Source organism: Solea solea, chromosome 21 (assembly GCF_958295425.1).
Source record: "Solea solea chromosome 21, fSolSol10.1, whole genome shotgun sequence".
Classification (NCBI taxonomy): domain Eukaryota; kingdom Metazoa; phylum Chordata; class Actinopteri; order Pleuronectiformes; family Soleidae; genus Solea; species Solea solea.
In genome coordinates this window covers 17022586-17035921 of record NC_081154.1, presented here as the reverse complement: position 1 = coordinate 17035921, position 13336 = coordinate 17022586, and the positions used below count along the sequence as shown (strand labels likewise).

Genomic DNA, 13336 nt, shown 5'->3' with positions numbered 1-13336 from the left:
TTCTCTTTCTCAAACCCATTAATGGTGGTAAATTGTGTTCCAAAATTCGTAACAGAAATGGTCATGATGGTGAACTGTACGTGACATGTTGCACATTGTTTCTGAACAAACTTTTGGAGGACTGCACTCAGTGTTTGCCCACATCTTCTATTTTACTACTTCTGGGATTTTCTTTTCTTAAGTGTACTTGGTACCACACCTTTTTTTGTCCCAACATAATCTTGTGTGAAATATTTGCACCATATCCAGTTCCTCTTTCCTCCAGTACACAAACACACCTGTTGAAATGTACCAGGTCACAGTGCAGTTTACATTCTGTCAAATCATTCAAACTAAGGGCCAGTATTTTTCTAAGCAACTAAATACTGGGCCAAAGCACTGCGTCTACTTTTATCTACTAACCTTTTTTCTTCTAAGCTAAACTATTCAATATATTGCTAACAAAATAAACGTGCAGACGACACGTTTGCGCAAGCGCATTTTGCATTATTGCAATTACGTGACAGTTTGTGGTATCGGAAAAATTCCAATGGTTTCTGAAAACGTGTGGTCATCTCCGTTTCCATTTTTTTGGCCTGTTTTTGGACATTGAGACAAAAACTCAAACAAATGTTATTTTAAATATGTTTTATACTGTTCAAATTTCAAATTTAACATGCAAAAGCTGGTGTTTGTGTACACTACAGTGTTTTTTCTCAATGTCTTGCTTCATTTTAACTTGTTAATGCACTGTTTTGACACGCAGTAAAGTGTAAATAACTGCCAGATATTGAAAGTGATTCTTGAAAAATGGTTAAAATAAGAAAACAAGTGCAGACGGACATTTTGAGACTTAGGTGTTAAAGGGTTAAAGGTGTGCAGGTGTGGCAAATAAGTTTTATGTTGCAGCTGAATATCCCTCACTTCACTCTTCCCTTCCAAGTGTGTTGGAGAACCTATGTAGCCTTCAATTAGAAGATTTAGTTTGTCCATTGTGGGCTCCTGTAAAAACATGATGGTGCAGATTGGAAGGCTCTGTAGAGCGGACACCATTCCTGATATAAATACAAAATGCCCCTTTTTTAGGTAATGAACAACAACACTGTAGACAATCAGGTTATTGTACACTTGTGGAAAATGAATAAAAAAACGATTATTTTACTTTCACTTTCTGCCAAATGATGTCACATCCACTTTTCATTGTTGGTGGTTCTGTTTCTTCATTTTACAGTTATATTCTGACACTTCAGAAGTTTTTAACTTGTCTCTTACAGGAAATTCCCTCCTTCTTCTTTCTCTCTCTTAATGAGTGCATTTCCTCACTATAAAAATAGTTGCTGATGGGCTTATGTGTATTTACAGTGTGAAGCACTGAAACACTAACTGTAAACATCGATTGTGTATATTAATCTTTTCTCCTATTATTATAGACTTTATTAAAGACACAAAATGGTCCATAGCAAAAATGTTAAAATTAATACAACCACAACCACCTTCACCTGTCAAGTCAAGTCACTTTTATTTATACAGTCTGTACTGCAAGTGACACCTTCTATCCTTAGACTACATGTGTCAAACTCAAACATCTGGCCCGCCACACAACTGTATTTGTCCCTCGAGATAATATGTCCTTCCTGCTCCTCCATTAACACACGTATAAATACCACACATCAAGTTGCCTCACCCTTAAAAGAAATGAACAAATTAAATGTGGACTTATGGATATTCCCAGAGGATATAAATGGATAAGATGCATGTGACTACAGGCCTGTATGTGAAATACAGCAAAGCAAATCAGTTAAGACAGAAATACTGCTGATTTCAGTGGAATACCATTCATAAATTATTAATATTAATTATTATTAATTAATATTTACCACTTTTCTACTTGTATGGTCTTTTCTGAGGCTATTCCATGGGTAGATCATTCAAAGTTATTTTATGGAAAAAAGGTATTCATTGCATTCACTAATGTATTGTAACAAGACATCGTTCATTTCAAATTTGATCTCTGAATTGTTTCTTTATTTAATCTATATGATTTGTTCTGAATTATTTTATTTTTCTGGCCCTCGTTTGGACACAGTTTTTAATTTTGGCCCCCTGAGTTTGACACCTTCTATCCTTCTGTCTATTATTGTATGCACTATGCCTTTACAGGTATTTCAGTGGGCTGAGTGGGCTGTAATGTATAAAATACATTTCCCCCAAATGAAACTAATTAATTTAGTCACAAAAATATTTCCTCAACCGGAATACTGCATGTTACCATTCCCATTAGCCCTTAATGAATAAAATATTTTAAGACCAAACTGTGTTATTTCTAGATTCTCCAGGAGGTGGCGGAAAAACGCTCAGCCGCAACAGGAAGACAGCCGAAGAAGTACATCTTCTCGCGAGATTAAAATTCAAAATAACGCGGGACGGTTCGAGGAACTTATCTGTTGATTCTGACAGACGTTGGAGTCAACAGTTATTATAAAAATGGTTGGAGTCAACAGTTATTATAAAAACCTACGTGACTACAAAGACCTTTGAATACGTTACGCTGACTACGGATCAGCTTCTTTTGCTGGACTTAAAGCCGCCTTTGAACACGGTTTTACTGTCAGCTAACGGCTAAGCTGCTGTGTAGCGGCTTCTCTGTTTACAAATGGATCCCACGGAGGATTTATCAGCCCGGCTCCTGCTGAAAAACATCCTCAGCACCGAACCACTGCGGACCCCCATTACCCGCAGGTACTGCCAACGTCACTGAACCATGTGTGCCACTTTTTCTAGCTTAGTGTTTGGTGTTTTCCATTTCTTGACTTGGTTTGACTTGGCTGTATTGGACGGTTGTTTGAATACATTTGAAAACTACTTTAAAAACACCCGACCACTCTGCCTTTGTCACATTCTGCTTGTGAGATATGATTAAAGTATGTGTTTCTGTATGTAATGTGGTTTTACACTTCATCAGTAAGCCCCTTGGCACTACCTTGGACCTTGTTAGCACTGATTCACATTTTCCACATGAATCATACACTGTGTGCACAATTATTAGGCAAGTGAGTATGTTGGCAATATCATCATTTTATGCATATTTTCCAACTTCAAGCTGTATAAACTTGAGTGCTTATTGGTAAATAAGCACTCAGGTGATGTGTATTTACTAAATACACATTACTAAATGTGTATTTAGTAAATGTATATTCACTAAAATACACCAGGTGACGTGTATTTGTGTAATGAGGGAGGATGTGGCCTAAGGAGATCAACACACTATATCAAGGTGTGCATAATTATTCGGCAGTTTCTCTTCCTCAGGCAAAATGGGCCTAAAAAGAGATGTAATGACTCTAAAAAGTTAAAAGTTGTAAAAAGTCTTTCAGAGGGATGCAACACTCTTGCTAAGATATTGGGGCGTGACCACAGAACCATCAAACGTTTTGTTGCAAATAGCCAACAGGGTCGCAAGAAACGTATTGAGAAAAAAGACGCAAATTAACTGCCAAAGATTTGACAAGAATCAAATGTGAAGCTACCAGGAACCCATTGTCCTCCAGTGCTGTCATATTCTAGAACTGCAACCTACACAAAGTGCCCAGAAGTACAAGGTGTTCAGTGCTTAGAGACATGACCATGGTAAGGAAGGCTGAAACCCGACCACCACTGAACAAAACACACAAATTGAAACGTCAAGACTGGGCCAAGAAATATCTGAAGACAGACTTTTCAAAGGCTTTATGGACTGATGAGATGAGAGTGACTCTTGACGGACACAGAGCTCCACTTAGACTCAGACGCCAGCAAGGTGGAGGTGGGGTACTGGTATGGGCTGGTATTATTAAAGATGAGCTAGTTGGACCTTTTTGGGTTGAAGATGGCCTCAAAATGTTCAGAATAAGGCAGTATAGGAGCCAATATAATGCAGCAGCTTCGTAAACAACCAAATGTCAATAAAGTAGCACCTTTTTATTAAGTTATGTACATGTAACCTTTATTACTTTTTTAAGTGATTACAGGCTGACTAGGCACTGCAATGCAGAACAGGTGAAAATACACCACAATCAAATAGTGGGAGAGGGGACACTAACTTTTTTCCACTCAGGGCCCCTGATCATGATGTCACTGCAGACTCCTGTACATAAGAAAAAAAAACAAGTAATAGCCCAGTGGGTAACACCTCTGACACAGAAGGCTGTCATTGAAATGTTTGATTATCCCAAATGAGTCTCATTGAATTGGTTGTAAACATTTAATCAATTTTGAGTGTTGTTGTCTCAGTGCCTCTAAAGCTCAGAGTCCCAGCGGGAAGCGACGCAGCAGCAGACTGAGCAAGAAAGATGCTGGAGCCCAAACACCGCAGGAAATCATGAGGCGCAGCATGAAGCATAAATTGCGTGAGGTGGGGAGGAAGAGGAGAGTGTTTGATGACTATGGACATGTTGAGTGTATTGAAGCTCACTCGTCTGAATTCTTTGCAGAGCATAACCAGGAAGTCTTTGCCTGCCACCACGAGTAGGATGACGACCTCAGGACTGCTGCGAAAGACAACTCCAGGCCTGACGTCAATGTTGTTTGACGATGATGACACACCGAGGCACTTACTCAGGAGAATTCTGCAAACAGGTGTGCACATGGAACCTGTCACTTCCTAATCTGTACTGGAAGCTTGAATTGTTCCAAGTCCACAAACTTCCTCTTACTGATAGATAGATAGATAGATAGATAGATAGATAGATAGATAGATAGATAGATAGATAGATAGATAGATAGATAGATAGATAGATACTTTATTCATCTCACAGAGAAATTCACTTTATTTTATTTATTTATTTTTTTTTATAGATAGATTGCTATAATTGCAACTGTTTATCGTAAAATATATCGCAAACTGTATTATTTTATAAGAATAACTGCTGCAAATGATATGATGAGCCGAACTCTGGCTCTTATTTTGAAAGCCAGGGGGAAAGGAAGTGGTGATATATCTGCTTTGTTACATCATTAAAACAAACGATAACATGAAAACATGCATTTCATTTTCTAAGAATAACTTCTAAAATGAAAGATAATGTAAAATGTGTATCCGTCTTATAACTACTGAAATGGATGATAATGAAAACACATGCATTTTATTTTCTAAGAATAACTGAAAGATATGTATAAATGTACATTTTATTTTATAAAAATAACTACAAAAAATGTGATAATTTTATTTAAAATGTCTGAAATAGAGCCGCAACCAACGATTATTTTCATAATTGATTAATCTGTCCATTATTTTATTTCATAAAATATCAAAAAACCTTAAATGTTGATCGGTGCTCGTCAAACCTGGAAATGATGATGTTCTCAAATGTTTTGTTTTGTCCGCAAACCAAAATGATTAACTTTTAATGATTTCTTTGTTATCCAGAGCAAAGAAATGAAGATAATACTCACATTTAAGAAGCTTAAACAATCAGAAATCTTGTTTTAATCATGAAAAGAAGCTTCAAAGCGATTAATTGATTATCAAAATAGTTGTCAATTTATTTAGTAATCGATTAATTGTTTTAGCTCTAGTCTGAAATGACAGAAGGTAACTGCACTTTGCACATGTGCTGAACAAGTCAGGTTTCCTGTACATATGGGGTTGTTGTGATGGCCCTAACTTTCTTCTTAGACAGTCATGTCATGTTGCAGCGGTCTGTTTAACCATGTCTTTCATCATGTGATTCAGAGCCTGTGAGGTCTCCAGTGGTGCACAACAAAGCTGAATCAGAGGAGCCTGGGTCCTCCTCAGCCAACTCCAGCATCTCCAGCAAGTGTTCCAGGTGAACCACCTGTAAAACATTTTTATAGTGTTTTCTTCTTCCTCTTCTACTTCTCTTCATTCCCTTTTGTCTCACTTCTCCATCTTCCTCTTCTTAGTAGTAGTAGTTGCTGTAGTGGTATTATTTCCACTCTCAGTATTGGTTGTTTGCATGCAGCTTGCTGTATTATGCTTTGTGTGTTTGCAAGTATAAAATGCACACATGCCAATTTGATAATTATCTTTATTTTAAGTATTGAGCTCTCGGGGCTGGATCTGCCTGATTTGACCCTGGGCAACCCAGGAACCGTAGCTAAGGGACTGAGCAGGAAGAGACCACGACGAAGCCTTAATGTGACAGCTTTTGAAAAACGACTCAAACATGCAAGTGGTAAGGTCAAACCCAACATTGATGGGCACCAAATGATTGAAAGAGTCTCTAATACTAATGCCATTTAAAGTCTACTTGTTGTTGTATTCACTAGAGACAAATCAAGTAGCCATTTTGTGTGTTTCGATCCATTAATGTGTGTTTCAAACACACACACAGGGTTCCTATGGGTCCTTGAAATCCTTTGAAAATCGCCTTAAACAGACATGGGGTCATTGGAAGTACTTGAATTTTGTGCAAGAAAGAAGTTGAGTTGATATTTATGTAAATGTTTCCCTTGCGCCCTGCATTGCCTGATGTACGTAGACTAGGCCTAAACAGAATAAATGTCAAGTCGTAATTACTTGAAGTGTTATGGACACTGTCCGCTGTCTCTCCGCTGTTGATGTTTGATTCCATGCAGTATAATGACCAAACATTGTTAAACAAGAGAGCAAATTGAGTGATGCCTGGGAAATGCAAATCCTGAGAACTCTGCACACAAAATGGCCGCTTGACTCTGTAACATCATATAAATTCTGCTTGTTGTTATAAACGCATGCATTCACTATTGACAAATCGAGAAGCCGTTTTGTGCGTTTCATTTCCATTACTGTGGAAAGGTCGCAGTGATTCTCTGCCTGCTGGAGAGTCAGTTTATTACCGATACAGCTACATTATGAATGGCAAATTTATATTATTCAATTTTTGTGCTAAATTAAGTTCACAACTGTACATTGTTATTGAAACTTGCATTCCAACTGTGGTGAGAAGTGACCGCAGTAATGGCACTTGGCTCAAGCTGCTACAGCTGCAAGAGTGGGAGGCCTGTGTTAAAAAATATTGATCTGTCTCATTAAGCAGTTTTATTGATTACCTGATGTATACTTGTGTTTTCAGATTTTCAAGAGGAACATGAAGAATCTGCAGAAAACTATTCATCACTTTCACTATCAAGGTATGGGAAAAAAACTACACTGTCTTGTGGTTGGTTTGTTTAAAGTGCATGTTTTTATAATTTTACTACTAAATTGTTAATGAGTGAATAACTCATAGCTCTGTTCTCTGTCTAATCTTTTAAGTTCCACTTCTTTGAGTCTAAAAACTCCCTTTGTGGATGTCCGGAGTGAGAAAAGGGGCCTGCAGAGGAGAGCGTCCAACCGCAGAAAAATCACAGAGGAAGAATTTGGCGCTGCTGTTAATAAACAGTGGATGGGAGGTGATCATGGTAATAAAATGAATTTCCTAATTTACCAAGTTCTTTATTTGTTTTGTTTGTTAATGCATTTATGATGAGTCAAAGATTTATAAACTGTTTTTTGTTTTTTAAACAGCTAAGCAGTTTATAATATCTTAGTCCAAAGCAGTCATTTCATTCCATAATGTTCCAACTGTGTAACAGACTATTTACTTATACTTTATAATTATTTCCTTTCCTGTCACCTTGCAGTAAAGGGAGTGGAGCTCAACCATTCAACCTACAGTGATGGCTTCACTCTGGGCCTGAGTGAACTCTGTGAACCTAATATCACGACTGACATCATCAACTGTAACACAGCCCTCTACACACAGTCTGACCCCATGGCCTCCACCCTTTCCATTATGGCAACGCAGGACAAAGATACAGTGATGGCCACTCAGCTCCAGAGACAGATGTCCGAACAGGAACAGAGCAAGTTGGGGAAAGATGAGACAGAATTTGTGTTTCCAACTGAAGTTGGAGTCATGGAAGAGCTTCAGAATGAACAGTGTGTGCCTGAAGGTCAGTTGAAGGAAGAAGTGGGTACAGCTGGATCCCAGTCTGACGAAGAGGAGGCTGAATCTCAATCTGTAAAAGGAGATGGAGAAGACACAGGTGCAGATGATTCTCAATCTGAAAAAGAAGGTGCAGATGATTCTCAGTCTGAGGAAGATAAAATTAGGTCTCAGTCTGAGGAGGAGGAGGCTGAACCTCAATCTGAAAAAGAAGGTGCAGATGATTCTCAGTCTGGGGAATATAAAGTTAGGTCTCAGTCTGAGGAGGCTGAAACTCAATCTGAAAAAGAAGGTGCAGATGATTCTCAGTCTGGGGAAGATAAAGTTAGGTCTCAGTCTGAGGAGGAGGAGGAGGCTGAAACTCAATCTGAAAAAGGAGATGAAGAAGAAGGTCCAGATGATTTTAAATCTGGGGAAGATGTTGAAGCTGGGTCTCAGTCTGAGGAGGCTGAAACTCAATCTGAAAAAGGAGATGAAGAAGAAGGTCAAGATGATTTTAAATCTGGGGAAGATGTTGAAGCTGGGTCTCAATCTGAGGAGGAGGAGGCTGAACCTCAATCTGAAAAAGAAGGTGCAGATGATTCTCAGTCTGGGGAAGATGAAGTCAGGTCTCAGTCAGAGGAGGAGAAGGAGGAGGCTGAAACTATATCTGAAAAAGGTGATGGAGAAGAAGGTCCAGATGATTCTCAATCTGGGGGAGATGTTGAAGCTGGGTCTCAGTCTGAGGAATTGGGTGATGATGGAGAGGACTATCAGCATGACCAAGAGGATCCAGATACCAATTCCCAATCTGAGGACAAGGATATGGCTGAGTCTCGTGATGAAGATGAGGATGAGGAGGGTAAGCAGGCATCAGAACAGCTGGAGCACATCAGTCGGAGAGCCCATCACTCTCAGGGTGGACTCGTCGTGCCTTTTGTCACAGAGAGAGGTAAGGTCAAAAATATGGTCTGTTATTGTGGACCGTACGGCTGCTGCTACAAATTATAATTGCCTTTGCCAATATTCTGTTTTTAATACTTTATTAATCCCCAGGGTTACATTTGCTCCTTCAAAATTACAATAGCACTCAGGAAAGAAAATAATTAACTGATAATGAAAGCACAATATTAGATGTGTGTGTGTGTGTGTGTGTGTGTATATACATATGTATGTATGTATATATATGTATATATATATATATATATATATATATGTGTGTGTATATATGTATGTATGTATTCATTTATTCATTCATTCATTCATTCATTCATTCATTCATTCCGGGTCTGTGAAGTTGTTACATATGCACACAGAAACGGGAGAGGCTGACTGTGAGCTGCTCAGAGAGTGAGAGAGCGCAGAGCCCGTTCAGAGACGCTTTTCTGAAGCAAAACAAAAGTTGAAATGTTCTGAGAAAACATGCACATGAGGATGCTCAAGTGATGGATCGTGCAGCCCCTAGTTCTTACTGAAATGAGTCTTTCTGGGGGGGGGGTTTGTAGGAAGGTCCAGAGTACACAGTGCTGGCGGTGTGCACATCAGCTTGGAAGCGGGAGGCAGTGACGGCAGCCCACCTCGTAGTGGGACACCTGATGTGCAAGAGTCTCTAACCTCTGGGACAGAGGCAGTTGACTGTGTTGCAGATGGAGAAAACAGCTTTCATCTGGAGATGACGCATGATATTGAAGAAGGCAGCCACCTCAGTGATGCTCCGCCTGAAGAAGAAGCTGCTGCTTCTGCTGCTGTGGACCCTGTTGAACAGGAAGAAGAGTGGGAGGATGAAGAGACTGAGGGTTAGTCTCCCTTTCTCAGTGTGTTGCTGTGTGTTTTTGTCTTGGGCTACCTGTGGGGACAGATTTTAGACAGAACTGTTAATCTGGGACATTTGTAAAATAGTGGTTAAGATTATTGCTACTTAGAAGTAATTAAAGTAGTTCGGGTTTTTTGAATTGTGATTTCTTGGGGTTCTAACATAGTCAGCACTGAATGCTCTGAGCACATGCGCTGTGCTGAAAACCAGCCTGAATTGCAGACACTTGGAAACTGAAAGTTGGTAAACTACTCACTTTACTGCACCAAAGTCCATAGAGAGTAAATCAGTAAATTACCATCTGACTGATGAAGGCAGCAGTGCATCATCAACTGCTGTGTGTTGGGAAGTACAATTTTCTGATTTTCTGTATGGACTTTAGTATGGGGAGTTGATCGTTTTACAAGAGGACACAACTCAGAAAAGCAAGAAAAAGTAGCAGACAGGCTGGTTCTAATTATACAACCACACTTTAACAACTCACTTGTGCATGTGTCTTATAATCTCTGTAGAATTCCCCTGCAAGACTCCAGCATTTGTCAAAGAGAAGAGGAACTTTTTTTTTCGGGAGCATGAGACCTCACCCTCTGTTCTTAAGAATATTCAAACCAGGCAAGTTGCACTAGAACCCAGAATCCCAATCTAATACAAACCTTCCCTTGTACAGGATGTAAAATACTGTTTTTAAAAAGTCAATATTAGCTTGTGTGTACTCCTAGAAGACCACATTAAGGTCACTTTGAGTCTTACATGTTACTGACCAGCTCCCCTCATGTGTGTTGTGCCATCAGTCGTACAGGTGAAGCTGTACCTGCAGCTAAGCCTAAGAAGGTGCAAAAGAAGACGAGAGGACCAACTAAGAAACAAGCCTGCCTTCCTAAGAGCTACCTTATGAGTGTCTTCAGACACTTTGCAAAAACCAAGGTCTCTCCCGACGTTTACCCTGTCCTACAGGAAACGTAAGTTACTGTGACTACAGAACAGAGGTTTTCTGCTTCAAACTAAAACAAGTGGAATGTGCATGTATTCAGCCACTTAATCTGAAACTTGAAAAAATCTCAACTCCAATTCAACATTTTTGATGCCTTGTTTTGCAGTTTGGTGAATGTGCCATTGTTAAACTCACTGTGTGCTGTTCTATTTGGACAGAATGGATCAATTCTTTGATCGGATGGCTGAGGACCTGGAGACGTACGCACATCACGCCAAGAGAAAAACCATTGATTATGAGGACGTTCTTCTTCTGTTGAAAAGGTATGTCTTTTGTCATGTTGGAATATATGTATAAAAGAGCAGCTTGCGCCACATTTTTCTGTCTGACTAATCCTGACGGATGTCCGAATGGAGCCCGAACCCAACATGCTTTGTTTTTCCTTTTCTTTTCTCTTTTTTTTTGGAACCAGACACAGAGTAAGCTTAAGCCAGCAATCTGCGACATAACGCTCCGTCACAATTACAAACGTTGAAAATTATTGCCGCAGGAGGAAGCAACTACTAGCCCCATGATGAACAGAAATGCACACACAAGATACACACAAGTCACATACCTTATGAGTCATATGATTACAATAAAATTTCAGACTCGCCATTGACAACCATCAGTTCTTAACTGTCTTAACCAACTGTTGTCATAATTCAACCATGATGGTTTATTTTGAGTTGTTGTGGAGGAAAAGGATGAACATCCTGTTGGTTCTAAAGATTACTTTTCAGTTTCTACTTATCACTTATTTTTACTCACTATACACATCTATTACATTTTTACACTATAATCTTAGACTTAGACTTAGACTTCCTTTTATTGTCATTGCACAGAGAACACAGCAGTGAAAACTGGCAACGAAATTACGTTGCTTGGCAAGCAGATAACAAAAACCAACACATAGCATTGAAGAGGTAACACATAGCATTGAAGAGGTAATCTTAATGAAGCATTTACAGAAACACCATTTAAATTCACCATATTTTATTACATGTTTAACTAAAATAACTTGAAATGACCATGTCAATTGACGTGACCTTGCCTGACAATCATTTCTGAATTTTTGTCTGAACCATGGTATCCATATTCTAATGTGTAATGGGTCAAAATAAATTGTGTGACTTTTGTCACCAAAACATCCCTTAAATGTAAACCTTGCTAACATACTTACGAAAAACTAGAGTAGACGGAGGAATGGAATGGAATAGAATAGAGTAAAGTAACGTCTTTTAAATTTATAAAGCTGTTTATTACCAGCACCTCTGTGACTGAATAACCAAGTCTCATCAGGTCAGTTTGCGGATATACCTGATTTTCCCGTTGTCAGCACCTGTACAGTGAAATATGATGTCTGGGAAACTCTCCTTGTGTCCAAGACAAGACGGTAGGAACCACTGCTGTAGCAGAACAGGAAAAACCAACACGTGAGGATTATACTGACCACTAGATGGCAAGTTTGAGCCGCCCAATTTAGTGTGAGACAGACTGCTCAGGAGTGTGACCAGTCAGCACAGTCACTTTGCTTGTTGTGAAATATCCTTCATCATTGAGAGCACACATCAAGTCAGAAGTATGGAATAAAATGAGTGCCACGTGTTCACTGCGTATCTTTGCTCTGTGCAGGATAGGATATGTGAATGACAAGGTGCCAGTGGAAGTGCTGATTGAAAAATACCTTCGTATGGATCAGCGCAGACTCCTGATCCCCATTGCAACGAGTGGTAATGTTGTTGTCCCTAGACAACGCAGATGAATATTCCATAAATGGCTTCATATTTTATTTGTCCTGGTTTCATCTCTTGGACTTGTATTTTTGTATTTATTTTTTGATTTGTCTTAGTTTAGTGTGTTTATAATTTGTACATAGTGCAAACTTTGCTTTTAACTGTTGTACTTACAGTCAGCACAGGTATGTGTCACCTTTCTTTATCTTTCCATGCTCATGTTTATATTTTCTGACAGTATGCAATAAAAATAAAGTTTCTTTTTTAATATTTCTCTAATTGGTTTGTGACCAAACATTTTTTTAACTATAATATTCCCCCTAATGAAATGGATTGTAAAGAAAAGACCATTCCTCAGAATGCTGTGGTTGTTGGATATATAAAAAAATCTGAATGGAGTTTGATTTGAAAATATTGTTTGTTGTTGATGAATGACTGAGAAAGACTGAGGTGCTTGTTCTCAATGAAAAACACTTGTAATAAAATCTATGCTTGTGTAAATAAACGATATTTTAAGAATATTGCCACTTTATTTCAATGATGGACAGACTTTTCAGGAAACTGAAGGAAACTGCTCACTCCCTGCACCAAAGTCCATATAGAAAATCACACACACACAAGTTGCTGATCCAAAAAAATTGATTTGCTCTTTGGTGCAAGAGTAAGTTATTCACAAGGTTCAGTTAGTTTTCTTGTTCCCCACTGGCACCAGTGTTTTCTGAGAGAACGCAATGAAACCTTTTAATTACTTTTAATTTAAATCCCAATGTCTTAACAGTTATACTTAACAGCTTATTTGAATAAACTTTGCATTTTTTTTCTACCGTAGATTTTATTTGCAGAGTTAATTACAAGTGAACTTGGTCACTGTGAACATGAGTGGTTGATTAAGTTCATCCTTCAGCAAGCAGTCAGTAAAGGGTAAACTTGGCACTTGTTTCTAATCTTGTCA

The 13336-nt window shown here is 38.7% G+C and overlaps 1 protein-coding gene across 3 annotated transcripts; it reads left to right on the top strand.

Moving 5' to 3' along the window:
* Positions 1-2402: 2402 nt before the first annotated feature.
* cenpt (centromere protein T) lies at positions 2403-12905 on the top strand. Of its 3 annotated transcripts, none has more exons than XM_058621993.1 (14): positions 2403-2718; positions 4249-4369; positions 4449-4593; positions 5690-5783; positions 6016-6152; positions 7032-7089; positions 7214-7359; positions 7582-7986; positions 8017-8817; positions 9371-9661; positions 10191-10290; positions 10470-10637; positions 10828-10932; positions 12284-12905. In XM_058621993.1, the coding sequence occupies exons 1-14, from the start codon at positions 2633-2635 to the stop codon at positions 12411-12413; spliced, it is 2787 nt and encodes a 928-aa protein (XP_058477976.1). In that variant the 5' UTR covers positions 2403-2632; the 3' UTR covers positions 12414-12905. The 3 variants fall into 3 exon arrangements, with proteins under 3 accessions (XP_058477976.1, XP_058477977.1, XP_058477975.1); XM_058621994.1 differs by having other exon boundaries at positions 7582-8100; positions 8179-8817; XM_058621992.1 differs by having other exon boundaries at positions 7582-8817.
* Positions 12906-13336: the final 431 nt, after the last annotated feature.

Excerpts from the sequence above, each read along its gene's own strand:
- cenpt (XM_058621992.1), top strand. The coding sequence starts at position 2,633 with ATGGATCCCACGGAGGATTTATCAGCCCGGCTCCTGCTGAAAAACATC. Across the intron at positions 10,638-10,827 it reads TACCCTGTCCTACAGGAAAC|AATGGATCAATTCTTTGATC; the intron begins GTAAGTTACTGT and ends CTATTTGGACAG. Across the intron at positions 10,933-12,283 it reads GTTCTTCTTCTGTTGAAAAG|GATAGGATATGTGAATGACA; the intron begins GTATGTCTTTTG and ends TGCTCTGTGCAG.